Below are 26,537 nucleotides of genomic sequence, written 5' to 3'. Positions count from 1 at the left end.
ACCAGGGTCCCCTTGCACCCCTAAAGTCGGCCGGGCAATCGAGGCTCAGAGGCTGGCAGCTACTTTCCTGAGGCCACACAGCAAGGCTGGGAGGAGGGAGAGGGGAACGTGCAGAGTGTGGGCCCGGAAAGTCCTGTTTCCAGCATCTGTGGCCTGGAAGGCAGGGACGGGAGTGCAGACGGGAGCTGAGTTTAGTGCTGGTACCCAGAGCGCGGGGGGGGGGGGGGGGGGGGGCGCAGGGAGCACAGGGGAGGGGTGGAGGGGGGACGTGGGGGGAGCGGGGGGCGCAGGGAGCGCGGCAGGAGCCGAGTGTCTGCAGACAGACTGGGGTGCAGGAGGGGCGCAGAGCTGAGCCCGGCACCGGCACGGGCACCAAACCCGCGCCACATGCACTGTCTGTGCGTCCTAGAATCCATAGAGTCGCGTGGAGATGCGCGCCGCACTGAGGGGGACGCAACGCTTTCCCTCTATGGGGGCCCCACGGGCCGGCTGCCCTTCCCTGAGCCTCACTTTTCCAGCTGGATCGGCTCAGCGAACTGACTCAGGAGTCCAGGTTCCAGGCCCTCCTGTGGAGTGCCCTGCGCAGGGAAGGGCTCTGGGGAGCCCGACCTTTAGCCGAGCCTGCTGGAGAAATCCTCACCTCTGTCATCCGAGAAAAGGAGACAAACCGAGAAAGAACAAAGGCCTTTATTTGAAGGTCTCAGAATTGCAATTCGGGGAGCACAGAGAAGTGTTCTTGCTCATGTGGGGAAAGCCCCGGGGGTTTTGTGGGAAAGAAGGAAGGGTTATGATGTGCTTGAGGCAAAGAACAGAAGAGAGAGAGAAAGAGAGAGAGAGAGAGAGGGAAACTCTGCTGATTTGGTGTTGAGCAGCTGAGCCATTTCTGATTAGAATCCTATGATTTTGTTGGTACCATCGGATGAAACTGTGCTTTGTAGGTGTTAACTTTACTGCCCCCACAGGATCCGGATGCCAGTTGCCTTTATTAACATTTCCACGAGCAACTGCTTGTGAAACCCTTGCCACTTGTGGCCCCGGTCAGGAGTTCCTTAGCCAGAAAGGAACACAGGGCTTTAAAATGGAGTCTCTTAGGTCTGGAAATGTGATACAATTCCCGGCCTCTCTCTGATCATCTCGCGTGAGGGGTGCAGCGTTCCGGGACTGCTTTAACAAGGTTGGCATCTCATTCTCACCTTGGGGACTTGAGCCACGCCTCCCAACCAGAGGAACCAAGGAGCCCCAGAAAGGGGGATGTCTCCGGGGTCCCCAGAATGTCAGAATTGGAGCTGTCACGTCTAGCTCCGTCCGGGACCCTCAAAGCCCACAGCTGTGTTCTGAGTCCCACGCCCCCCCCATCCAAGGTGACACAGGGTGGGGGTCGGAACCCAGAGGTCCACAGAGCCCCACAGCACCCCCACAGCACCCCACTCGCATTTGCCGCCTGGAGTCCCTAACTTTGGCAGGACGCCTTCCCTCTGTGAAGTCCCCCCTCCATACCAGCCAAGAAAAGAAATACTCCCGGCCGATCAGAAGTTTAAGGAAATGGGTGGTTCTTGCTCTAAGGCTTGGTGGAACGGTGGGGAGAGAGGGGGAGAGCCCAGCAAGGGATCACTGTCCAAACCCCAGGCTGCCTTAGGCAAGGACCTGTCTCCAAGATCCCAGGATGTACAATGGAAAGATCCTCAGAGAGAACTGAGCCAAGGGGTCCCCGGCTTCCTGCACGAGGAAATCACCTGAGAGGCTGTTTAGTGTGTAAGTTCCACCCCCCAAGGCTCCACTGGCTGGGCCTGTCCTAAACTGTTTATCTGGGTGACTCCTATGTCAGAGGTCCAGAGGTCATACAGGCATTGAGAGGCATTGAGTGATCTACACCTTGTACTGTCATCATATTACAAAACCACGGGGACTTCCCCCGGAGGTTTTGTCGAAGGCCACATAGTAGAGTCAAGATTTGAACCCAAGACTGTGGAGAGCCCAGGCACTGGACTACAGTGGGAGCCTCTACAAATGCAGGGCAGGTCCTGAGTACTCAGAGAGAGTCTTGCTGATACAACAAAGTCTGTCTGATGGCAGGGACCAGGTTTTACCTCTTGAGACCTCAGCACCTGGTACTTTGTGAAGAGTAGTCAGGAAATTAACAAAAGAACTCAACACCAAGGCCTGGGGTCAATCCCGGGCAGTCAGGGAAGTGACCTGAAGAGGAAGGGGAAGCTCCTGGAATTGACTCTAAGATTTGCCATCAGTCACCTTGAACAAATGACTTCCCTCTCGGAGGTTCATCCATAAACAAACAAACAGCACTGTTGGGGGCACCTGGGTGGCTCAGTCGGTTAAGCGTCCAATTTCGGCTCAGGTCATGATCTCACCATTCCCAAGTTCGAGCCCTGCCTCGGGTTCTGGGCTGACAGCTCAGAGCCTGGAGCCTGTTTCAGATTCTGTGTCTCCCTCTCTCTCCCTTCCCCTTCCCTTTTGTGCGCACTCTCTCTCTCTCTTCCTCTCTCTCAAAAATAAACATTAAAAAACAAACACCACCAATAACAACAACAACAAAAACAAAGAGCACTGTCTTGGTGATTGACTGACATGCACAGAAGTACTTTGGAAAAACCACCAAAGACTATGCCTGTGCCAGGAGTAACCATTATAGCTTCTGGAGGAATTGCACAGAATGATCTGAGGGGAAGTTGTGGGCTGAAGGGAGGTTTCCAGACTTGGAGGCATATGTGATGGGTGGTCCAAAGACGGTTCTTAAAGAGGTATTACCTGACGCTGGTTCTCGTGGAGCGGAGATGGTTGCTTTCCTGATTCTTTTTCAAGCCTTCTTCATTTTTGTGTGTAGCTGTCTTTGGCAACACTCATGCTTGCTGATGTTTCTTGTTAACAGAACAACAGAACAGTAGAGCAGTTGCCTTTATTTTGATAACATTGTTTTGTTTTCAGTGGCAAGGATAGTTGCCCCCTTTGCGCCCCCACCATGGGAGGTAGTGATAAAGTTTCCTTTTTTTTTTTTTTAAATTTTGTTTTTAATGTTTATTTACTTTTGAGACAGAGAGAGACAGAGCATGAACGGGGTAGGGGCAGAGAGAGAGGGAGACACAGAATCCGAAACAGGCTCCAGGCTCTGAGCGGTCAGCACAGAGCCCGACGCGGGGCTTGAACTCACATACCGCGAGATTGTGACCTGAGCGGAAGTCGGACGCTTAACCGACTGAGCCACCCAGGTGCCCCAAAGTTTCCTTTTTTTTTTAATGGTAACATAAAATTTACCAATGTAACCCCTTTTAAGTTTACAGTTCAGCTGCGTTACATGTATTCATACTGTCCCACAAGCATCACCACCATCCATCTCCAGAACCTTCTCATCACCCCAAACTGACTCCCCGTTCCTCCGGCAACCGCCCTTGTATTTTCTGTCTCTATGAATTCGATGACTCCAGGTGCCTCCCATGAGTGGAATTATACAAAATTTGTCCTCGGGTGACTGGCTTCTTTCATTTAGCCTATCTTTCACGTTCATCCATGTTATAGCAGGCATCAGTGTTTTATTCCTTTTTATAGCCAAATAATGGCCTGTGTCTGGACGGACCACGTTGGTTTTATCCATTCGTCTGTCGACGGACATTTGACTTGTTCCTACATTTTGTCTATCATGAATAGTGCGCAACGAACATTCACGTGCCGGTACGTGTTTGATTTCCTGACTTCAATTCTGGAAAGTTTTCTTTCATTTTTTTTAAACGTTATTTATTTTGAGAGAGAGAGTGTGCTTGTGTGCATTCCGCCGCACACGGGCGAGCGGACGAGGGGCAGAGAGAGAGGGAGGGAGAGAGGGAACCCCAAGCGGGACGTTGTCAGCGCAGAACCTGACCTGGGGCTCTGTCTCACCAACCGTGAGATCAGTGACCTGAGCCGAAATCAAGAGCTGGGATGCTTCACCGACGGAGCCACCTGGGCACCCCAGGGAAAGTTTTCTTTTAAAATAAATGCGTTCTTTTTTTTTTTTTTTTTTTTAAAAAGGCTATTTCAAGGAAAATACAAAGGTAAATTATAGAACAGGTGCTTTGCAGAGGTGACCAAACAAATTGTAAAGCTGGCTGATGATCACCCGAGGTTTGGGAGACTAGGTTAGTGCAAAGGCTTGGTAGCTGTTGTAACAATCCAGGCTGTGGGGTTGGGGGCTGCTATGTCAAGGAGACGGCTGCCGGGGGGCTCTCGGAAGGAAAACTGGAAGAACTGAGGAAGGGTTCATACCAATTCCAGGGTTCTTGGCTGGGGAGAAGTGGAAAGGTGGCAGAAATGGAGATTCTGGAAGGTTCACCTGCTGGGAGGAGAATGGCAGGCTTCCCAGTGTTCAAAAAAAGTCACAGAAGCTGAGGGTCCAGGGTTTTCTTGGCAAGTGGAAATTCAGGCTGCCTTGAAAATAAAACCTATCTTAATTCCTGCACGGCAAGTGTGTGCGTCAGAGGGCCGGAGCGGGTGCTCGTTGAAAAACACAGAACCTCTGGGAAAAAAAAACAAAACAAACAACAGAGCCTCTGGGAGCCAGGCCCGGGGTTGCTGTGCATGCAGCGTCCTTTCCAGGCAGTTTTGATTCACAGCCAGGCCTGCCAATCGCATATCTCGGAGGTCAGAGCCTGGCAGGCAGGGCTGGCCTGTGATTCATCTCAGTCTGGCACTGGCTTAGGTGCTGTATTAGGTCAAGCTGAGGGTCAGGCCTGGAGCTGAGGGCTTGGCTTTGCTGATTCTTGCCCCCTCCTCTTCCCAGGACCTGGCTCGGGTTGTCTTCCTTGGAAAAACCTGTCGGACTCCTTTCTGGGTCATTAACGGCAGCAGCTAGGAATGTTGGGGTGTACAGAGGGAAGGCCACCTGGAGGCAGGAGAGGCCGGCCAAGCCGGAAGGGGACTTGAGCTCTGGACAAGCACTGATCACCCCTTGTCCCCCAGCTGCAGCCGGGTCTCCTGCCTTCTCCTCCCGGGTCCCCTGGGCCCTTCGCCCCCAGTAACCGTGCCATTTATAGGCACGTGCACCAGCCGAGGTATCACTTGAATCCCCCAAATTTTCCAAGTCACGATGAGGTGAATGCCCTTGGGGGGAGAGGCAGAGAAGATACGTGCCTTTTACCCGAGCTCTCAGAGACAGTCTCTGGGGGATCCTTTGTGGGGTTCTGTGTGATTTCCAGCCCCCACTTGCCGAAGAACAGAACAAGCTGGGTTCAGGTGAGGTTCCTAAGGAAGCGGACTCCAAAATGGAGATTTGCACATGTCGGGGGTTTACTGCGGACATGTGAGGTGTGGACACCGAAGGGAGAGGGCAGAGGCAGGATGGGGCAGAGGGAGGTTGGGGCTGCTGTAAATCTCGACAGAAGGTCCAGCACGCTGAAGCCGGGATAGCCTTTGGCGTTCCTGCAGACTGAGGCACGGACCAGACCTTTGCACCCCGATGGGACCGGTCATTGGATGTGGGCTCTGCTTGGAAAGCGGATGTGACTTTGAGCTATTCCCAGAGCTGTGAGCCCCTTGCCCTCCGGCAGCTGGTAGGTGGGCACCTCGACCTCAAGAGGCTGATCTGAGCAGCTCGCCATAGTATCTGCCCTCCCGGTTGAAATGGTCAAGTCTGACTCTCCAGAGGCCAAGGTCTAAACTTCCATCCGGAGTCGCTTTGAACTGTACTCTTTGTGGCGCCCCCCTTGAGGAGGGAAGGTTGTGGGCCTTCCGTCCCCTTTAAGCACCTCCCCTGTTCTGGGATTTGCATTCAAAGGCATTGGAGGAGAGTCCTTGTGCTTGAGGAGTGTCCTTGTGCTTGTAGGGGTCGGCTAGGCTGCTTTTTCTCCCGGGTGTCACTCTGCACTTCTGGATTTGGGCTCTCAGAGCTCATTCTCTTTCTGACTGTTTTGCTCTCTACTACGTTATTAAGTTCCACCTGCATTGCTCTGTGTGCATGCGGCCTGTTGCTTCTTTATTTTTAAATTTAAAAAAATGGGGGCACCTGGGTGGCGCAGTTGGTTAAGCGTCCGACTTCAGCCAGGTCACGATCTCGCGGTCTGTGAGTTCGAGCCCCGCATCAGGCTCTGGGCTGATGGCTCGGAGCCTGGAGCCTGTTTCCGATTCTGTGTCTCCCTCTCTCTCTGCCCCTCCCCTGTTCATGCTCTGTCTCTCTCTGTCCCAAAAATAAATTAAAAACGTTGAAAAATAAATTTAAAAAAATGTCTATTTATTTTTGAGAGAGAGAGAGAGACAGAGCGCGAGCAGGGGAGGGGCAGAGAGAGAGGGAGACACAGAATCCGAAGCAGGCTCCGGGCTCCGAGCCGTCAGCACAGAGCCCGACGCAGGGCTCGAACTCACGGACCTCGAGATCATGACCCGAGCCGAAGTCGGTTGCTCACCGGACTGAACCACCCCGGCGCCCCGTGGTCTGTTGCTTCTAATCAGGGTATCACCCTCCAGGGAGTGCCGTGGCTACTTTTTACTGTCCCTCCCTCAGCAGCGGACACCCCGATGGCCTCCACACTCTGTCACCACAAACAGTACAGTGCGTCGTCCGGTGGGTGTCTTCGTGGGGCCACGGGAGCATTTCCTTGGGACGTCTGTGCCCAACCTTGAACTGGAAGGTTGTAGGATCGCCACATCTTTAGGTCTTCTAAGTGGTGCCGGGTTGTTCACCAGGGTGGCCGCCCCAGCCCGCTCCTACCCGCAGCCTTTGGCGTTTCCTGGCTTTCTAATTTTGGCCAGTCGCACACTGTCAAGTGATGCCTTGCTGTTTCTATTTTGGAGCACTTTCTGGATAGGTCACTTGAGACAAGACACAGCAGCCTAGTGACATAGATGCCGTGCCAACCAAGGGCAGTAGATTTCGCAACCAGGAGAGGCTCAGTGACTTACTTACATGAGGTCACGCCGTTAGTGGGGGGACTGCGATATGAACCCAGAGCATGCGCTCTTAACCACCGTATTATCATTATCATGTTTTCTCTCCCTCTTAAGATAGATTCGGAGTCTCTATTGCAAGCTTCTTGGCAAGGACTGTGTTTTAAACCTGTTTAGGGGGGGCGCCTGGGTGGCTCAGTCGGTTGAGCGTCTGACTTTGGCTCAGGGCATGATCTCGCGGTCCGTGGGTTCGAGCCCTGCATCGGACTCTGGGCTGACAGCTCAGAGCCTGGAGCCTGTTTCAGATTCTGTGTCTCCCTCTCTCTCTGCCTGTCCCCTGCTCGCGCTCTGTCTCTGTCTCAAAAATAAATAAACATTTAAATTTTTTTAAAAAAAACCCCTATTTAGGGGCGCCTGGGTGGCGCAGTCGGTTGAGCGTCCGACTTCAGCCAGGTCACGATCTCGCGGTCCGTGAGTTCGAGCCCCGCGTCAGGCTCTGGGCTGATGGCTCAGAGCCTGGAGCCTGTTTCCGATTCTGTGTCTCCCTCTCTCTCTGCCCTCCCCCGTTCATGCTCTGTCTCTCTCTGTCCCAAAAATAAATTAAAAACGTTGAAAAAAAAATTAAAAAAAAAAAACCCTATTTAGAGCCCCAGATTTTTTTTTTTTTTTTTTTTTTTTGGTAGGAGATGCTTAGTAAATCAATGTTTTACAGATTTGGAGGGGGGAAAAAGTGCAGCCTGTCTTTTAGAGTTTCTCTGGAGGTCTGCAAGGTGCAAGAGAAGAGGAACTTGTTTGATCTGTTAGCCCCACAGAGATACAGACTAGGGGCTGGTTGTGGCAGATAAGTGACCCCAGGCTCCTGGCTTCTTGCCACCCTCTGACCTCCGGAAGCAGTTTGTCCTGAAGGCGGGCAGTAAGGTGGTCGGGGGCAGGGGGGCTTTGGGGGGGAATGCAGAGGGGAAAGGCTGACAAGCCATGAGCAGTCTAGAATCCCCAAATGCCTCGGCTGAGTGGTGTCCACACCCACTAGGGCTCGGAGAGGGCTGGAGGTCAAAGGCGAAGCCGGAATGGAATGCCATATCGTTAGACACAGTTAGAAGATTTTCCATTCCTTCCTCTGGAGGAGAAGTACAGTCAACGTACAGGAACGTATTTTTTCTTATGCTCTTTTATCGCAGGGCAGAGCAGCGCTGAAGAGTTTGGGGTTAGCAGAGGTGCCCCTTTCTCCCTCTCGATGCCACCTTAGACCCCCAAGGACACACACACCCCCCCCTTTTCTGTGAAGAAAGCATCTGATAAACTGAGTCTAGCCTCATTGTCATTGCCTGTCAAATGACTATAATGATACCGCTTTCCCAGACAATTAAAACAGGATAATACATAGAGAGTATCCAGCACAGCCCCAAACACAAAACAGTCTCCCAGCAGCGGAGGACTGTGACGCTGGCAGATGGGAGAGCCATATACAGTGGATGTGAAGTTACTTAAGTAGGAGTTAGAACAGTTTGGCAATACTTGATTTCCCTCGGCCGGGGGGAGAGAGAAATGCATTTATGTTAGATACCATTTTGGGGCGTGCGTCTTTCAAAACCTGTGGTGTTGTACAAAGTGGGGACAGAAGTGAGCCCCCAAAGGGGCTTTTGGTGGCAAAAAGGTTAGGAACTTTTTCTCAGGTTGGATGTGGAAGGTGGTGGCCCGGGTCAGGGGGGGTGGGTGGGGGGAGAGCGAGCTCAAAGAGGACCTTCTAAAAATACTGCTCGTTTACCAAAAAGACACAGACCACTTCTCCGCTGGGCCCCAGACAGCTCCTCAAAAGGAGAAACCATCACGCCACCCACGCCTTCTTTCACCAGGCGAGGGCACCTCCCCGGGGCAGCTGGGGACCAAGAGTGACTCGAAGGGGCTGTGACTTGGGAGCCAAGCAGTTGGTTCAGATCCCAGATCACTAGCCTGTTTCTTTACCCAAGAAACGGGAATACGGATCGCAAACGTGTGTGCTAGGCTGAATGGGATGAGGTCTGCACATCATGGCATTTGCTGCCTGGCATTCAGCAGGCACCTGTGAATTCTAGTGACGCAGCACTTTTATGGAGGGAGAGAGCCCGCTGCGTGCAGGAACATGCTGGGGCCTGGGGATCGGTGAGCTAGACAGGGCTAGGGCCTGTAGACAGGGCTCCTGCCCTCGCAGAACTCCTGGCCTGTATGATCTGCCCTGGGGACTCTCGGGGACTGAAGGGGACTCTCTCCTCTGCAGTGGGGTGATTTGAGCCATCTCTGTCCCCAGTCCCCTCTAGAGTGGCACTTTGGGGGAAAGAGTCCAATTAGGGGCCTCTGAAGCACTTCCTAAACATCTAGAGGCATAGGGAACATAGTTGTGGGAATACTGGGAGGTCCCAAGTCAAGATGTACGTAGATCTTGGTGTGAACGGGAGGCTCTATGGATTTGGGCAACTAGACTCTTGGGAGTGAGTCCCAGCTCTGCAGTGTCCCAACACGATGGGATTCCTTTGCCCGTGGGCCTCCTGTAGGCCTCCGAGACCCCTTTTGGCCTTTCACTGGTCCCACAAGGGAAGTGTCATTATCCCAATCAAGTAGTGGGAAAATTGATACTCAGAGAGGTCAAGTCACCCACTTAATGCCTCCCAGCCTTGATTCAAACTCAAACCCTCTACCCAGGTGACCAAGGACAAGCCATTTCACCGAAGTTTTGAGTATCCTCCTCTATCAAATGGGCATTAATACTCCATCCTGCCTTCTCCCTAGAGCTCTTTGGAGCTCAGATGTAGGGGTAGGGGTGGAGGCAGAAGCCCACTGTGAACTGCAAACTCCTGTCTACTCAAGAGAAAGTGCATCCGGTGCAGGGCTCATGCTGGGGTAGCAGGAAGGGAGGTGCTAAGGCGTGTGTCGAGAGTGTCTAAGAATAGATGTCTTCCTGTCTGGGCTTAGCCAATGACGCAGAGTTTGGATAACTTTTCTCCCAGGCACCTTCTCAGAGGTAGTGATGGGGGACATGAGCAGACCTCCCAGGTCCCACTGCTGGCCGTGGGGCTTTCTAGTTCCTGTGGGGTCCGTGGGGTCCCCTTGAGTCAAAGGACAGAAAGCTTGGCTTCACCATGTGGTGACTTAGGCGGGAATGAAAGAGAAAGAGTCCCTTTGTCCACCTCACAGAGGTTAGAAGCAAATTGATAATAATAAGGACGACGATAACGATGGCGATCACCCACGTTGTGCGCACCATGCATGCACCAATACCCTTCTAAGCCACAATTCACTAAGGGCCTACTAAGGGCCAGTCATCTTTCTGAGGGCTTTACGAGAATTAACTCACCTGATCCTCATGGGTGACCAATTATTGTTCCCATTTTACAGATGAGGAAACTGAGGCTCCGGGAGGTTTATACAATGAACTTGCCCAGGTTGTGGCGAGTTGGTAGGTAGGAGTGGTTTCAGACGCAGGCCGTTTGACTCCAGAGCTCACACAAGTTGGCTTTTTATCTCTTCCGTCAGGTGTATTTCTCTGGTGTTTGAAGGCATTTGGTGTCGCTGTCCAAAGTTTGGTGCTGAGTCCCTCAATAAGTGAGGCTGGGTTAAACTTCTCCCGGCTCCTCCCTTTTGCACTCCCTGCCATCACCCATCTGTGATAGGACCTGGTCCCTATTCCTAGGCCTAGATATGATCAGGGCTGTGCATTGAATGGGAACGTTTCAATTGGCAGGAAAGAGCACTGGACTGAGAGTCTTGTTCTGGGGAGGGACAGGTGCAGGCTCAGCCGGAGGCAGGCTGTACGACCTTGTATGAGTTATGTGCCTTCTCAGGGTCTCATTTCCTCTGCAGAGTGAAGGAGGTTGAACTTGAAGGACCCTGGCAGACCTGTTTGTTACCCTGTGAAAAAACAGTTTTGGTAACTTGACCAAAGTCACCCAACTCAGTTGTGAAATTACTGGGCTCAGTCCAGAGCTGTTGTCACCAGGTGACCCCACTGCCTGGAAAAAGAGGCGGATTGCTACGATATAAGCTATCGATAAGTAGCCCAGATTGAAAAGGGGAAGAAGGCTGCAGGCAAGATTTAAGGAAGGGAGTTCTTTTCTTACCTCCCCAGAGAGAACAGTAGATTTTTCTGTGTGGTTCTCAGGCCAATGTGCTGGGAGTGGTGGAATTCTTCTCCCCCAACCCCCAGGCTTCGTCTCACGACAAGAAATGGGAGGTGGCCCCATCTTTCAGTTCTGCTTCCTCCAGTCAAGGCTGGCTGGGCCTTTGAGGCAAGTCTGTTATGTTTGGGTTCCTGTTGGGTTATGATTGGACTCCCACCCAACCCATTATCAACAGGCAGCCCCAGCCAGGGCCACATGTTGGACTGGAAAGTTCATTCTCTGTAATATCTGTGGTCTATATGGAGACCCTCTGTAAGTGGTGAACGTTGTTAATGAGTCAAATGAAAAGAAGCAGCTGGAAGGTGTTGTGTTGGTGAGGTGTGTGTGTGTGTGTGTGTGTGTGTGTGTGTGTGTGTGTGTTTTCTCATGGTCCTACCCTCTGCTGTCCTTCCCACTTCAACCCCACTTTCTTGTGACCCAGGCAGGGGCACTCAGAAGGCTCTGTCAGGTCCTTTGGCCTTCAAGGCCATCTCTCCTGCCACCTCTTCCAAGAAACTGTGTCTGATTCTTTCAAGCAAGCATCTGCTTTTCATGGATAGGAGGTTGAATGGTGGCCCCCAAAATATATATAGAACTAGCGAATGTGACCTTATTTGGCAAAAGAGTCTTTGCTGGTAGAATTCAGTTAAGGCTCTGGAAATAAGATCATCCTGGATTATGGTGGATTTAGCTGGGCCCTAAATCCAATGACAGGTATCCTTTTAAGAGTTAGGCAGAAGATTTGAGACACGAAGAGAAGACGATGGGACCATTGAGGCAGAGATTTTAGTGATTCGGCCACAAGGTCACAAGTAAAGGAATGCTAACAGTTTCCAGAAACTTCAAGAGGCAAGGAGTGACTCTCCCCTAGAGCCTCTGGAGGGACCACGACTCAGCCAACACCTTGATTTTGGACTTCCGGCCCCCAGAACTGTGAGAGACTAAGGCTCTGTTGTTTTAAGCTCCTCAGTTTCATGATACCACTTACGCAGCTCTAGGAAATGAACCCTACATGGACTCATAGACCACTAGGAATGGGGCAGAAACCTGGAGCCACACAGACAAGGCTTCAGAGTGATGCTAGCCAGCAAGAACTGCGCATATCTGGGAGGCTACTTGGTGTCATCTGAACAATGGAGATAATAATGCTTATTTTCCAGGGTCAGTGTTTCGTTTGTTTTTATGGCTTTATTGGGAGGTAATTCACATACCGGACAATTAGCCCATATAAAATGCACAATTCGTGGGCGCCTGGGTGGCTCAGTGAGTTAAGCGTCAAACTGTTGATTTTGGCACAGGTTTCAGGGTCGTGAGATCGAGCCCTGCATCGGGCTCTGTGCTGGAAGTGGAGACTGCTTGGGATTCTCTCTCTCTCCCTCTCCCTCTGCCCCTCCCACACTCACAGGTGCTTTCTCTCTCAAAAAAAAATCTAAAAAAATAAGATGCACAATTCGGTGATCTTTTTAGTATATTCACACAGTTGTGCAACCATCCCACAGTCAGCTAAAGAACATTTTTGGCATCCCCCCGAAAGAAACCCCACTCTCATGGTCAGTTGCTCCCCAATTTTCTCCACAACTCTCTCCTAACCCTAGCCAACCACTAATCTACTTATCTGTAAATATTTGGCTATTCTGTACATTTCAGATAAATGGGAGTATACAATATATGGCTCTTTGTGTCTGACTTCTTTCACTTAGTATAATGTTTTCAAGTTTCATTCATGTTGCAGCATGTATCAGTATTTTATTCTTTTTTTATGGCTGAATGGTATTCCATTGTATGGATTTATCACATTTTTTAATTCATTCATTGGTAGATATTTGAATTGTTTCCATATTTTGGCTATTATGAGTTATGCATTTACGAGCTTTCATATACAAGTTTTTATGTGGACATGTCCAGGGTATTTGGAAGATTGAATTGAAGTAATATCTAAGGTATCTGATATGCCCTTCACCAAACGAAGATTCTTAGAATCTGCCTCAACAGATTAGGAATTTTCAATTTACATATTAGGAAACTGAGGCACAGAAAGGAGCAGAGACTTGCTCAAGGTCACTCAGGGCAGTAGAGCATAACACTTAATTGCATATCCTTGCATCAGACTGTCCAGAACAAAATTCCAGCGTCCCTTGGACTTGGGTCAACTTACGTAAGTCACTTCACCTCTCCGAGCCTGTTTATTCATCTGGAAAATGAGGATAGTAATAGCGTCTACCTCATATGGTTGTTGATGTGAGAATTCAATGTGCTAGCCCATGTGTCTGGCATATGGTAGGCAGTCTACAAATCTCAACTGTTGTCACTCATGGTAGCGCCATCTGTGGAACCCAAGACTCCTGGCTCCCAGGTGTAAGATGCCTTGAATCTAAATTTCCCCAGGCACATTTCCTGCATCATGGGCATCTTCCCAGAGTGACCATAAGTTCCTCAGAGGAAGGAAATATTGCTTCCTCTTTCCACTGCCATGAGCACGTAAGAGGTGACAAATGAGCACCTTTGCTCACTTTCGTTGGCTCTCCCAAGCCCTGGCCCTCACCGAGTGACCCAGCTAGGAACTGTGGTAGGTTAACTGTCTACACCTTTCCAACACTCCATGCGATGACTGAACGTGTCTTCCTTTCAGGCAGTGGGCAGTGTGCCGCCATGGAGTTGGGGCCTCTAGAAGGCGGCTACCTGGAGCTTCTCAACAGCAATGCTGACCCCCTGCAGCTCTACCACCTCTATGACCAGATGGACCCGGCTAGAGAAGAGATGGAGCTCTGCTCAGGTGGGCTTTCCTCCCTTTGGCCCCTCCCAAGTCCTTCCTCACCCCCTCAGCCTGCAATGGACACAGTTAGCCGGCAGGGGACGTTCTGGCTGCTGAGCTCTGGTCAGCACCACGGACAGCTCCAGACCCCTGGGCTCGCTCCCGGCCCCTCCCCGCCTCTCCTTCCATCCCCACCAGCCCTCTCTCCTGCTTCATCCAAGGGACTTTTCCCTCCAGAACCCGACATGGACACCATCAACTGCGAGCAGTTCAGCAGACTGTTGTGTGACATGGAAGGTGATGAAGAGACCAGGGAGGCTTATGCCAATATCGGTGAGGAAGCGTTCTGAACCCAGAAAAAGACCAGTCGAGGGGAAGAGTTCCTTTTTCTCTTTTGTTAACCTCATCCATTCACCAAGAGCCGCAACAGGCCCCTCCCTCATAAATCAGGACCAGGGGGATGCAGACCAAGGGCTAGAAAACAGAGACTCCAGGGAAGAAGGGAGATGGAGAACAGTAAGGGAAATCGACCCCTTTGCTAGTAACTATCAGGCAAACCGGATCTCACCTTTACATCCTCTGCCTCCATATCTATACATTTTTTTAATGTTTATTTATTTTGAGAGAGAGAGGGAGGGAGCAGAGAAAGGGCAGAGGGAGAGAGAGAGAATCCCAAGCAGGCTCTGTACTGCCAGCGCAGAGCCCAGTGCGGGGCTCGAACCCACGAACTGTGAGATCATGACCTGAGCCGAAACCAAGAGTCAGGCGCTTAACCGACTGAGCCACCCAGGCGCCCCTCTATACCTTTTTATATTTCTTGCCCTTCTTTCCTTCCTTCTACACAGTCCTTACCATGCACCGCCCCCTTTCTCCCCAGCTCCTAAGCCAAACTCCTCTAGTATTTGTCATACCTACCACCTGGGGGGTCCTTGTTACGTGCCGACACTGTGTGTGTGTTACTGCATTGAATCCTTACAGCAAAGGAAGTAGACAGCATTAGTATCTCCACCTTACAAATGAGGAAACTGAAATTTAAAGAGGCGAAGCCGTGTACCCAAGGCTGCAGTAGAGATAGTGATGGGCAGATGTGAGATTTGAACCTAGGTCTTTCTCATTTCAAAGTCTTTATTTTTAGCCACAAAAAGGAAAGTGTCTAGGGTGGGGAGGTTCTCTAAGGCTTAAGCTGAGAGGCTGATTTGCAGCTTTAAAAAGAGCTCTGCTTTCCGATAAAGGCAGAACTCTTTGGAGAGAGGTGTTGCCGTTGTTTTTGTTTTTGTTTTTTGTTTTTTGTTTTGTGTGTGTGTGTGTGTGTGTGTGTGTTTTGGAGGGGAGTAGGGTAAATCTCCCTCATCAGCAAGATCACCACTATCTCATACAGAGGCTTTGTTGAATTAGAAAAAGGTGTCCCTTCTTCGGAGATGCGGCCTCCATTTGTCCTCTTGCTGGGCACCCGGGTACAGTGAACAATCTGCACAACTGTTCTTAGTGGCCCTTTTCCTGGCAACCCAAGAACCACAACGCTGAGCAGGTCTGTGCTCAGCATGAATGTGGCCAGTCTTCCCCCAGTGCACAGTTAATCCAGTAGCACACAAAGCAGAAAATGGAGAGGAGTGGTAACTGTGTGTGTCTCAAAAATTACAGAACTGAGAAGTCTGCCCGCTTCCTTTCCGTCCTGGGAACTTATTTGAGGAAGCAGAAGTGTTTGGTGCTGAGGGCATTCATATTTCTTCACAACTGGAGGCACTGATGAAGGATCTGAGCATTCTTAGGATTTAGGGGCTTTTCTGCTCAAGAGCATCTTCCCAGGAAGTTGAAGTGGCCAAAGCCAGGGAAGCAGAAGCTTCATCCAAGTCCGTTCCTCGAGTCTGTGGGCTTTCTCTGTGCTTCTAGAAGGCCATGCCCTGGCCTGAGCATGCAGTCATCTAAGCATCTTGGCATAGGTCTAGAAGAAGGCTTCCCTAGGTGCATAATGGGTATACTAATCACCTAATCACACCTGCCTCGTGGGATGTCTGAGGATTGGATGAGCTGCTTGGTCTAAAGTGTTTAGAAAAGGATTTTGCAAAGAGCACCTACGGTATGCTGGCTTCCTGCGCTCGATGCCTTAACTCGGAGGTAGAGCCTCTAATCCAGACCACCCATCCCTGGATTGTAGGCATCAGGCGTTCTCATCACGCAGATGAGGAAATGGAGTCCCCGAGAGTTAAGTGATTGGCCCAAGTTTGCACAGCTAACGGGGCCAATGGGGGGTGGAGCTGAATTTAAACTCAAAACCCTGTGACAACCGTACTATACTGCACTGTACTACTTTATGGCAATAGGTGACTTTTCACGGGTGTGTATCATCCCTTAAGTGGGATTCAGAGCCCATGAAGGTTCCGTGTCCCTTCGTTCGTGTGATCGTTCATTCTGCAAACACTGTGTGTGCCAAGCCCGGAGGGCCACCGTTCCTTGGTGCCTGCTCCAAGGTCTGGCACACAAGGCATTCAGAGAACTCATTGACCGACTGCCCTTTTCCCGATCTTGGCAGCGGAACTGGACCAGTACGTGTTCCAGGACTCACAACTGGAGGGTCTGAGCAAAGGCTTTTTCAGTAAGTTGGGGGATTCTTGGTTCAGCCTGCGTCTCCTTCCTCCTTGTTCCTTGGGGAGCGTCGTAACACCTGACGGTCACCCTCTGAAGGGTGGTCAGATCCCGCCCCGATATAGGGACAGTGAAGGCTCACCTTGGATGCCCACTGACCGTATGTTGGTGTCTTGGGTTTTTCCCCAAAGTCGAGCATATAGGATTGGAAGAAATGATCGGCGAGAGTGTGGAGACGCTGGAGGAAAAGAAAAGTCAGAAAAGATGTAAGTAGGCCCCTCGCTGATCTGCCCTCAGCCTTCCTGACTCCTGGCCGTGCCTTGGCTCCAGAGCCTGCTGTGGCTCCCGGCTGCTTCCCGTGTTAAGTCCTGTCTGCTCTGCTGGCTTTGGATGTTCCACCCACCGCTCCCCTCATGCTCCTCCCTGGTGACCCTGTGGTTGAGGGAGGTGTCTTCAAACACAGGTTCTGGAGTCAGCAAGAACTGGGATTGAATCCTCCGTCTGCTGTTTATGGTCTGTGTGGCCTTCAGCAAAGTGCCTGCACCTCTCTGAGCCTCCTGCTCAGTCTCCAGGCCTCCTTAACGTGCCCTCACCTGGCAGTCAACACGGGCTTTTCCATGCAAACCAGATCATTTTGCTGTCCTGCTAACCCTCCAATGGCCACAAAATACATACACAAGGCCTATACAGTCTGGCCCTTCCCACCTCTCGAAACTTCCCACGAGCTAGTACATCCAGCCACACTGGCTTCCTTCCGTTCCTGTAACCCACATACGCTTCCCAGCCTCAGGGCCCCCCGAATTTGCTGTTCAGCCTGGAATGCCCTTTCCCCAGGTCTTCCCAAGCGGGCTCCTTTGCATCCTTTAGGTCTTGGCTAACCGGTCACCTCCTCCTGGAGGCCTGCTTTGACTCCCCTTCCACAGAGATCGCCTCACTCATTTTTACTTTGTGTCCCTCCTCGCCCCTTAGCGCTTGCCACAATCTGGACTTATTGTATTTATTGCCTTTTAGACTAGTCCCCTGCTCTGAGGACAGGGGTCTTGTCTTCCTTACTCGTTACTGCATCCCAGGAATCTAACACAGTGCCTGCAGTAGCCCGTCAATAAATGTCCACTGACTGCAAATATCTGTAAAATGGGCGTAACAGTTGATTGAGTACTTCCAGTGCTCTGGACCTTCTGTCGGACTCATACCTATTTCTTCATTTTTGAACAGGTAGAGCAGGGGCAGGCTAGAAAAATGCTGTAGAAATTCAGAAGGTGCAAAGAATATTCAGTGAAAACCAATCTCCCTCCCACCCCTGTCCCCCAGCTCCTCAGTTTCCCTGCCTGAAAACAACCCATGTTCCCACTTTCCTTTTTACCCTGTTGGAAATATTCTGTTTGTCTTGGGGCACCTGGGAGGTTCGGTTGGTGGAGCACCCAACTCTTGGTTTTGGCTCAGGTCATGATCTCGCGGTTCTTGGGTTTGAGCCCCACGTTAGTCTCTGTGCTGGCCGTGCTTGGGACTCCCTCTCTCTCCCTCTCTCTCTGCCTCTCCGCCTGCTCACTCTCTCTGCGTCTCCCTCAAAATAAATAATAAACATAAAAGAAGGAAATACTCTATTTGTCTATCAGCCAACTCTTTAAAAAATTTTTTTTCCCGCACATATCATCACGGTTTTACTAAATGCCGTTCTGCACGTTCATTTAACGTGTCTGGGAGGTCAGTTCTGTATCCCTAATGGAGAACACATGGTTGTGCCTCTGGAAAGTTCCTCTCGCTTGCTGGCTTTTTTTTTTTTTTTTTTTTGCTTTATTTGATAAATATTTTCCCCGGCATTATATCGTGATCTTTTTCAACATACAGTAAGGGTGAAAGAATCGTGTTGCCAACAACCACGTATGCACCACGAACATCCTACAGTTGATGTTTGGCTCTATTTGCCTTAACACATCTCTATCCATCTGTCCATCTTTATCCACCCACTCATCCATTCATTTTATTCTGGGGACATTCTTCTCGTTCTTTTTTAGGGCTGTGTGGAATGTCCCTGGGTGGGTGAACAATGATTTGTTTCATCAGCCCCTTGCTGAGGGACGAATAGGGTTTTCCTCCCTTGGTGTGCTGGGGCTGGATGTTTACCTTGTGGGTTCCCAGTGTGCTCCTGCAAGGTAGGGATCCCCGCCCCCGTTGCACAGATGAGCGATCAAAGGCTCACAGAGGCCACGTTGCAAAGACATAAAGCTAGGAAGGGACCCAAAGGGACATACAGCTAGGAAGGGACACTGGCGTTCTGCCAGTGCCTCATTTCCCTGGGTGCCGCAAGCTGTGGTCTGGGCAGGGGCGCCTGAGTGGCTCAGTCGGCTCAACGTCTGACTCTTGATCTCGGCTCAGGTCATGATCCTAGGGTCATGGGATCGAGCCCCATGTTGGGCTCCGTGCTGAGTATGGAGCCTGCTTGAGATTCTCTCTCTCTCTCTTACTCTCTCTCTCTCAAAGAAAGGTGGGGTTTGGGCAAGGCCATACAGGCTGCTGGGGTTCATGAGCCGCTCATGGCTTGGGCCACACCTTCCTTGGGGCAGTTAACCATGATGTTCTCTCTGCAGCCTTCCCAGAGGAGCTGCCCATGGACTCGAAGCACAGGAAGCTGGGTGAGCCGCGTGGGGGGTGCCCAGGGAGACTTTGAGGCAGGAAAGCCAGGGCCTCTTTAGGTGCAGGTAGAAACTGGCAGTTGAAAGCCAAGGCTCAGAGAGGTGAAGTCACTCGTCCAAGATCACAAGGTAGTGAGAGGCGGGGTTGGGATTCAGACCAAGATCATGATTCCATAGCCGCTGCTCTGCAGTTTCAGGGCGGCTGGGAGATTCGGCTTCTCCTACAAAGCCTCTCCCCCGACACCCCCTCTTCTTAATTCTGAGTCAGAGCTGAGACCCTACCCCCTGCCTTGCTCCGCTGCCCCTTCAGGCCACACTGGTCCTTTTACAGTACAGGGTCACCTAGAGTCAGCTGGTTACCCAGCACCCTCTGGCCTCCTGAGAGCCCCCGTGCCTCAGTGAGCCTCTCCCCCAGGCCCGCGCCTTCTCCCACCCAGTTGTTATTGCAAAGGTGGGGAGCCCAGCCCCTGAGCGGGGACGGAGTGAGGCAACAGCTGATAGTCGAATGGAGGAAGCCTAGTCCCGGCCCTCAGAAAGTTCTAATTCTGATAGGACTTCCTTCCTCACAGCTGAGCCCCTTGCTGTGCCCATGGTGACTGGCACATTCCTGGTGGGGTCCGTGAGTGACTCCTCAGCTCTGCCCTGCCTGTCACCCCCTGCTGTGTTCAACAAGGAGCCAGCATCCAGCCAGAGGTGGCTGAAGGAGACCATCCTGATGCCTGGTAGGTTAGGAACTTGGGGGGGGGGTACGCTTCCCCCCACCTCTGGGGGTGTCTGAAGAGTGGTCAAGGCAGGGGCGGCTGGGGACAGGACCCCCACCCCATCCATGTCACCCACTTCCATCCCAGCCAGTCCCATCCTCTGGGTCCCCATCAGCTCAGCCCAGGCCGGAGAATGTGCCTTGGGAGGAGACACATCCTTGGGAGACATAGCAGGGACTGGTCAGCTATGAACTAAGCACCTTCCCTGTGCCCGGCCACTCCGCTAGGTGTTGGGGACACCGCCATGGGCAAGACAGACACAGCTGCCTCTCTGGGGGACATCAGAGCCCTTTAGAAAGGGAGTCAGGTGGCAATCAAATAATCACAAAAACAGGAAGACGGACACAGGTGCTCCAGAGGATCCCACCTCACCGCCTTTGTCTCTCACAGTGCCCCCTTCAAGTTCCTTGCTGAGCTGCCTGAGCCTTTCTGCTGGACACATCCAGATCGTCCCCACTCTGCCCCAGGGGCTCTGGCAAATCTCAGGGGCTGGGACAGGGGTATCTGGTATGGTCATCTATCAAGGTGAGTGTTCGAGGCCTGGTCCCCCCACCCCTCTCCCTGCTACCTGACTACTCCCTGATCCCGTCCTCCCCAACCTCAGGCAGTAGGCAGCTGTAGCCTAGCACCTTCTCGTGAACCTCCCCAGAACGCCCTCCTCTGACCCCATTTCCCACAAATCAAAGGAGAAGAGCAGAGCTCCCCAAGGTGGTCTGGGTGAATGACCCGTCCAGTGCCTATGGCCTTCCAAGTGTCATTTCCCCCACTAAGTCTGGGTTTTGCCTTTCTTTCTTTCTTTCTTTCTTTCTTTCTTTCTTTCTTTCTTTCTTTCTTTCTTTCTTTCTTTCTTTCTTTCTTTCATTAATATTTATTTTGAGAGAGAGAGAGCATGATCTTTTCTTTCATTAATGTTTAATTTTGAGAGAGAGAGAGCGTGAGCAGGGGAGGGGCAGAGACAGAGAGAGAGAGAGAGAATCCCAAGCAGGCTCCACCCTGTCAGCGCAGAGCCCAATGTGGGTCTCGAACTCACGAAACCATGAGAATCGTGACCCGAGCCGAAACCAATAGTCGGATGCTTAACCGACCGAACCACCTGGGCACCCCGCTTTTTTTTTTTCTTTTTATGAAACTTTATTACATTTTATGATCACAACCTCAATACGTGCTCGTTCACAAGCCAAACGATAAGAGATGCTTACAACAGGGGCGCCTGGGTGGCGCAGTCGGTTAAGCGTCCGACTTCAGCCAGGTCACGATCTCGCGGTCCGTGAGTTCGAGCCCCGCGTCGGGCTCTGGGCTGATGGCTCGGAGCCTGGAGCCTGTTTCCGATTCTGTGTCTCCCTCTCTCTCTGCCCCTCCCCCGTTCATGCTCTGTCTCTCTCTGTCCCAAAAATAAATTAAAAAAAAAAAAAAAAAAAAAAAGAGATGCTTACAAGAGTTGCTGGGGCTGTCCCTCGCTGTCTTTTGCAGTGTGGTGAACAGCGGTGTGCATCCTTGCACAGCTTTGTCGGAATTGCCTCATTTCTGATCCGCAGGATGGTCCCTGCTGACCTACCGCGCTGAGTTGTCCTGGGGAAGGCTCGTGTGGGCTCTCGGGGACATGAGAGTGGGTGGAGCCGGAGGGGGGGTGGGGAACTTGCACCCAATTTAGGAGCATCCTTTAGAGGTTATATGCCAGTTGTTGTGTGATGTGCTGGGACCCCAGGGGGTAGGGAACATCCCTGACATCCAGGAACGTGAGCCCTGACCACAGTGCAGGAAGAGTGTTAGAAGGACCCTTGCCCTAAGCTCCCTATGAGCTGACTGTGTCCCTTTCACAGATGGGGAAATCAAGTCTCTCTCAGCTAGATGTAACCCCGGAGGCCTTTTCTCAGTCCTGTCCTGAAATTGTTTTCTTTCGGAAGTTCCCCTGTCCCCTCCCCAGACTTCCCAAGCCACACGGCCTGATGGGGATGGGGATGGGGATGGGGATGGGGATGACCCGAGTGGGTTCCTGGGTGGGTACCTGGCTCTTCTGACACTTCTCTTGGTCCCGATGTAGGTGAGGTGCCCCAGGCCAGCCAGGCGCTTCCTTCCAGCAGCCCCGCCATACACAGCCTCCCCAAATCCCCAGAACGGCCCGGCTCCACCAGCCCCTTTGCCCCGTCTGCGGCTGACCTTCCCGGAATGCCGGAACCAGCTCTGACCTCCCGTGCAGATGTGACAGGTAAGGACGCTTGGGGCCCGGGAGAGTCACAGGAAGCAGGACTGAGGCGCTGGGGGAAGGAATCGCCCCGGTCAGGTCCGTGAGCTGAGCTTACCCGCAGAGACAGGCAGGCTGCATTGATGGATAAAACGAGGCAGGGAGCATCTCCAGGGAATGGGGGGCATGGGAGGGTGTGCGAGGAGCGTCGCGGCCTTTAGCTAATTGCCCCCCGGCAGAAAAGCAGCCCCAGCGTGGCCAGATCTTCTGAATTGTCAGCAGAGTCTGCCAACCTCGATTTTTCCATAGCTATTGTGAGTTTTACAACTTTGGTAAAATTTTTAACAGTGCAGCTGGCCCAGAAAGGTGTCTTTGGGTAGGATACAACCTTAGGTCACCACCTTATGACCCTTTGGGACGCTCAGGGGACGGCATGCCCCCCTGGAAGATGGGGCAGTCCCAGGGCACGCCCCTTACCCTAACTTTCTCATCTTCAGAGGAGCAGATGTCCCCTACCCGATCCCCGGCAGCTCACGAGGTCTGCAGCCAGCTCCCGAAATGGCCTGGTGAGTGCTGTCTGACTCTCTGTGCCCCGGGGCGGGGGACCCCACTTCCCTCATTCACTCAGCCTGTCTTTGTTAGCTTGCTCATCTGATTCTGCCCCACCCCTCTTGTTTTCCAGGCTGAGGGCATGAATGAGGGGAGAGTGGTAATTGGGTCAGTGGGCGAAGGAAGGAGCCGACACTGGGGAGGGGACTGATGGAAGGTGGGATGGGGGAATGGCCCAGTCCCTATGTCTTATGCCGTCCCGCATACCCTCCCAAGCACGGTAGACAGATCGAATCATGCACGCCGTGAACGACCCTATTGTTGTCCCCGCTTTGCACGTGAGGAGCGACCGGGGCCATCCCCCGAGACGTAGCAGGGTCCATAACAGGCTCAAGGTCGCGCGAATGAGCGGTAGAGCTGGGATTTGAACCAGATACGCGGATTCCACTGTCTTAACCCTTAACCCCGCCCCCCCCCTGCCCTGTGGCCTTCCTGTCGCGAGCGAGCAAGAGCAGAAGGGGGTTAGTGAGCAACTGCACAGGTGGATGGATAAACGAGGGAGAAGACGAACGAATGAATGACGGGTGCGGAAGCGAACGGACGGACGGACGGACAGATGTCTGGGTAACTGAATGAAGCAGCAACGAAGCAGGCAGTGGGTGAAGAAGCTGGTGACGGTCGGGCTGGCCCCTGGGCTGTCCTCGTGGTGGCCGCCCCTGCCACCGGCACCCTCCCCGCCCAACACACACGCACCCTTGGGTCTTCGCAGAGCGGGTGGAGAAGTTCTGCAGCGCCCTTCGGGACACGTACCAGGCTGAGCCCGCAGGCCCGGAAGGCATCCTGGTGGAGATGGAACTGGTGAGGGCGCGGCTGGAAAGGAGCAGCAGCAAAAGCCAGGAGAGGGAGCTGGCCACCCTGGACTGGGCAGAGCGGCAGCCGGCCCGCGGGGGCCTGGCCGAGGTGCTGCTGGCGGGGGGTGACCGCCGGCGGCCGCGGGAGACACAGGTGATCGCTGTGCTGGGTAGAGCGGGGCAGGGGAAGAGTCGCTGGGCCCGGGAAGCGAGCCGGGCCTGGGCCCGCGGCCAGCTGCCCCAGTACGACTTCGTCTTCTACCTCCCCTGCCACTGTTTGGACCGTGGGGGGGACACCTACCGCCTGCAGGATCTGCTGTTCTCCCTGGGCCCCCGGCCTCTGCCGGTGGACGATGAGGTCTTCAGCTACGTCTGGAGGAGGCCCGACCGGGTTCTGCTCATCCTGGATGCCTCCGAGGGCCTCGAAGGCCAAGACGGCCTCCTGCACAGCGCGTGTGGACCCGTGTGCACAGAGCCCCACTCCGTCCGGGGACTGCTGGCGGGCCTCTTCCAGCGTAAGCTGCTGCGGGGCTGCACCCTGCTGCTCACGGCCCGGCCCCGGGGCCGCCTGGCCCAGAGCCTGAGCAAGGCCGACGCTCTGTTCGAGGTGGCCGGCTTCTCAGCCGAGCAGGCCAAGACCTACCTGACGCGCTACTTGGAACGCGCAGGGGCGACCGAGCGCCGAGAGAGAGCCCTGGAGCTCCTCCAGGGTCAGCCTTTCCTCCTCAGCCACTGCCACAGCCCCACTTTGTGCCGGGCCGTGGGCCAGCTGTCCGAGGCCCTCCTGGAGCTGGGGGGTGAGACGGAGCTGCCCTCCACGCTCACGGGACTCTACGTGGGCCTGCTCGGCCCTGCCGCCCGCGACAGCCCCCCGGGGGCCCTGGCGGGACTGGCCAGGCTGGCCTGGGAGCTGGGCCGCAGACGCCAGGGCACCTTGCTGGAGAGCCAGTTCCCGTCGGCGGAGGCGAGGGCCTGGGCCGTGGCCAAGGGCTTGGTGCAGCCCACCCCAGGGGCCGCGGCGGTGGGGCTGGCCTTCTCCAGCTTCCTTCTGCAGTGCTTCCTGGGGGCCGTGTGGCTGGCCCTGAGCAACGACATCAAGGACAAGGAGCTGCCACAGTACTTGGCGTTGACCCCGAGGAAGAAGAGGCCCTACGACAACTGGCTGGAGGGCGTGCCGCGGTTCCTGGCGGGGCTGGTTTTCCAGCCGCATGCCGACTGCCTCGGGGCCCTGGTGGGGCCTGCAGCGGCCACCCTGAAGGACAGGAAGCAGAAAGTGCTCACCAGGTACCTGAAGCGGCTGCAGCCGGGGACGCTGCGGGCCGGACAGCTGCTGGAGCTGTTGCACTGCACCCGTGAGACTTTGGACGCTGGGCTCTGGCAGCACGTGGTGCAGGGGCTCCCCGCCCGCCTCTCCTTCGTGGGCACCCGGCTCACGCCTCCCCACACCTATGTCCTGGGCAGCGCCTTGGAGGCGGCGGGCCGAGACTTCTCCCTGGACCTCTGCAGCACTGGCATTGACCCCCCTGGACTGGGGAGCCTCGTGGGACTCAGCTGCGTCACCCATTTCAGGTGGGGGCAGGGGCCGAGGGAGGGGGCCTCCGCTTACGGTCTTGGTGCTGTGCCCAGTGCTGGCTCTGTGGGGTGTCACTTCCTATGCACCGTAGCTGGGCAGGGGCAGGAGTGATTCCTTCCATTTTTTTAAGATGAGGAAGTCAAGGCTCAGAGAAGGATAGCAGCTCTCCCCAGGTCACACAGCGAGGGAAGAGCAGCCTCTTCCACCACTATTTGGAGGCCTGTCACGTGCTGGGCACGGGGCCACATTTAGAAGCCAAGACTGATCTGGGCTCAAATTCATTTTCTTCTCGCTGTCCCCTAATCAAGCCACCATTTTGTCATGGGGAGATCGAGGCCACAGCCACCCCTTGGCCTCCCCCCACCTCCATTCTCTCCTTTTCCATTCTGCTTTCTATTCAAGAACTGACATCTGACCATACTCTATGTAGCCCTTTGATTCCTTAACTTGGCTCATTTAAATCCTTCAGGGATGTGTTTGATCACTTCAGCCTAATCTACAGAGAATCTCTCCCACCAGCTGCCTAAACATACATTACCCAAGCTGTAAGGTCCTAAACCACTGTAGTGGTTCCACCAAGATTTTAGCACGGGGCTTCCTGGTAGCCAAAGCAAAAAGGGAAACAAAACCACTGGGAGAGTTGAGAAAAGGGAGGAATCAATAAGAGCTGGGGTGGTCTTGGGGGGCTTCCTGAAGTAGGGATGCAATTGAGGAACAGAAAGCATCTGAATGGGTAGGAGGTCCCTTCATGGAGCTGCCCCTCCGTTATGGTCTAGCCCGGTCCTTGTGCCTGGGTCTGAGGCCTTTCCTCCACAGGGCTGCGCTGAGTGACATGGTGGGGCTGTGGGAGTCTCTACAGCAGCGTGGGGAGGCCAAGCTGCTCCGGGCGGTGGAGGAGAAGTTCACCATCGAGCCTTTCAAGGCCAAGTCCGTGAAGGATGTGGAAGATCTGGGCAACCTCGTGCAGATCCAGAGGTGAGGAGGAAGAGGCATGAGAGGCGGCTCAGAACATGCAGGTTGAGGACAGACAGGACCCAATATTAACTTGGCCGTTAGTGTTCCTCCTCTCCTTTGGGACATCCCGTGCCCTCCTCCAGGCAGCGGCCACCCCTCCCCCCCCGGGCGGAGCCTCCAGGACCGATCACGCTGTGTGCCATCCAAAACTTGCCACCACGAACCCCATTCGTTCTCAGCCAAAGCCAGCGAGAGATTCCCTTCTTAGAGTTAAGGAAATGCCTTCTCCTTCTGGTAGCAGAAGTGATATCGATGGCCACCTTTCAAGGCAGCCGGGGCCCAGATCCTTCCCATTTTACGGATGACAGAGCTCTAAGGTCCAGGGGGCAGAGGAAACTTGAGGACAGAAAAACGTTTTCTCATTCTGTCCTCATCCATTGTTTGAGCACCTACTACGTGCTGTCTGGGCTGGGTATTGTTAAGTGCTTACCTGGAAGCTCTTTTCCATGAAGCCTGCAGTAATCCCTTCCTAATGTCCTGGTCTGAGGTTTTTTGGTTTTTTTTTTTTAATGTTTATTTTTTTGAGAGAGAGAGAGAGAGAAAAGCAGAGAGAGAGAGAGAGGGAGACAGGATCTGAAGCAGGCTCTGTGCTGACAGCAGAGAGCCCGATGCAGGGCTGGAACTTACGAACCGTGAGGTCATGAT

At 53.3% G+C, this 26,537-nt stretch overlaps 1 protein-coding gene across 10 annotated transcripts in view; it reads left to right on the top strand.

Moving 5' to 3' along the window:
- The window catches only part of CIITA (class II major histocompatibility complex transactivator), a 48,279-nt gene that overhangs the window by 9,868 nt on the left and 11,874 nt on the right, over window positions 1-26,537 (top strand). For 6 of the 10 annotated variants that reach the window (XM_058711683.1, XM_058711682.1, XM_058711686.1 and 3 more), the window contains exons 2-12: window positions 13,624-13,767; window positions 13,984-14,079; window positions 16,277-16,339; window positions 16,521-16,595; window positions 18,918-18,962; window positions 19,532-19,684; window positions 20,114-20,248; window positions 21,765-21,929; window positions 22,403-22,471; window positions 23,224-24,874; window positions 25,695-25,853. In XM_058711683.1, coding sequence (XP_058567666.1) covers window positions 13,624-13,767; window positions 13,984-14,079; window positions 16,277-16,339; window positions 16,521-16,595; window positions 18,918-18,962; window positions 19,532-19,684; window positions 20,114-20,248; window positions 21,765-21,929; window positions 22,403-22,471; window positions 23,224-24,874; window positions 25,695-25,853 — 2,755 coding nt within the window. Of the gene's footprint in view, window positions 1-1,092; window positions 1,175-13,623; window positions 13,768-13,983; window positions 14,080-16,276; window positions 16,340-16,520; window positions 16,596-18,917; window positions 18,963-19,531; window positions 19,685-20,113; window positions 20,249-21,764; window positions 21,930-22,402; window positions 22,472-23,223; window positions 24,875-25,654; window positions 25,854-26,537 lie in introns of those variants that run through there. The other 4 variants (XM_058711687.1, XM_058711692.1, XM_058711684.1 and 1 more) reach the window with 4 other exon arrangements.

This window comes from Neofelis nebulosa, chromosome 18 (genome assembly GCF_028018385.1).
Source record: "Neofelis nebulosa isolate mNeoNeb1 chromosome 18, mNeoNeb1.pri, whole genome shotgun sequence".
NCBI classification, from domain to species: domain Eukaryota; kingdom Metazoa; phylum Chordata; class Mammalia; order Carnivora; family Felidae; genus Neofelis; species Neofelis nebulosa.
The sequence above is the reverse complement of the archived record's forward strand: the minus strand, read 5'-3'. Positions and strand labels throughout refer to the sequence as shown.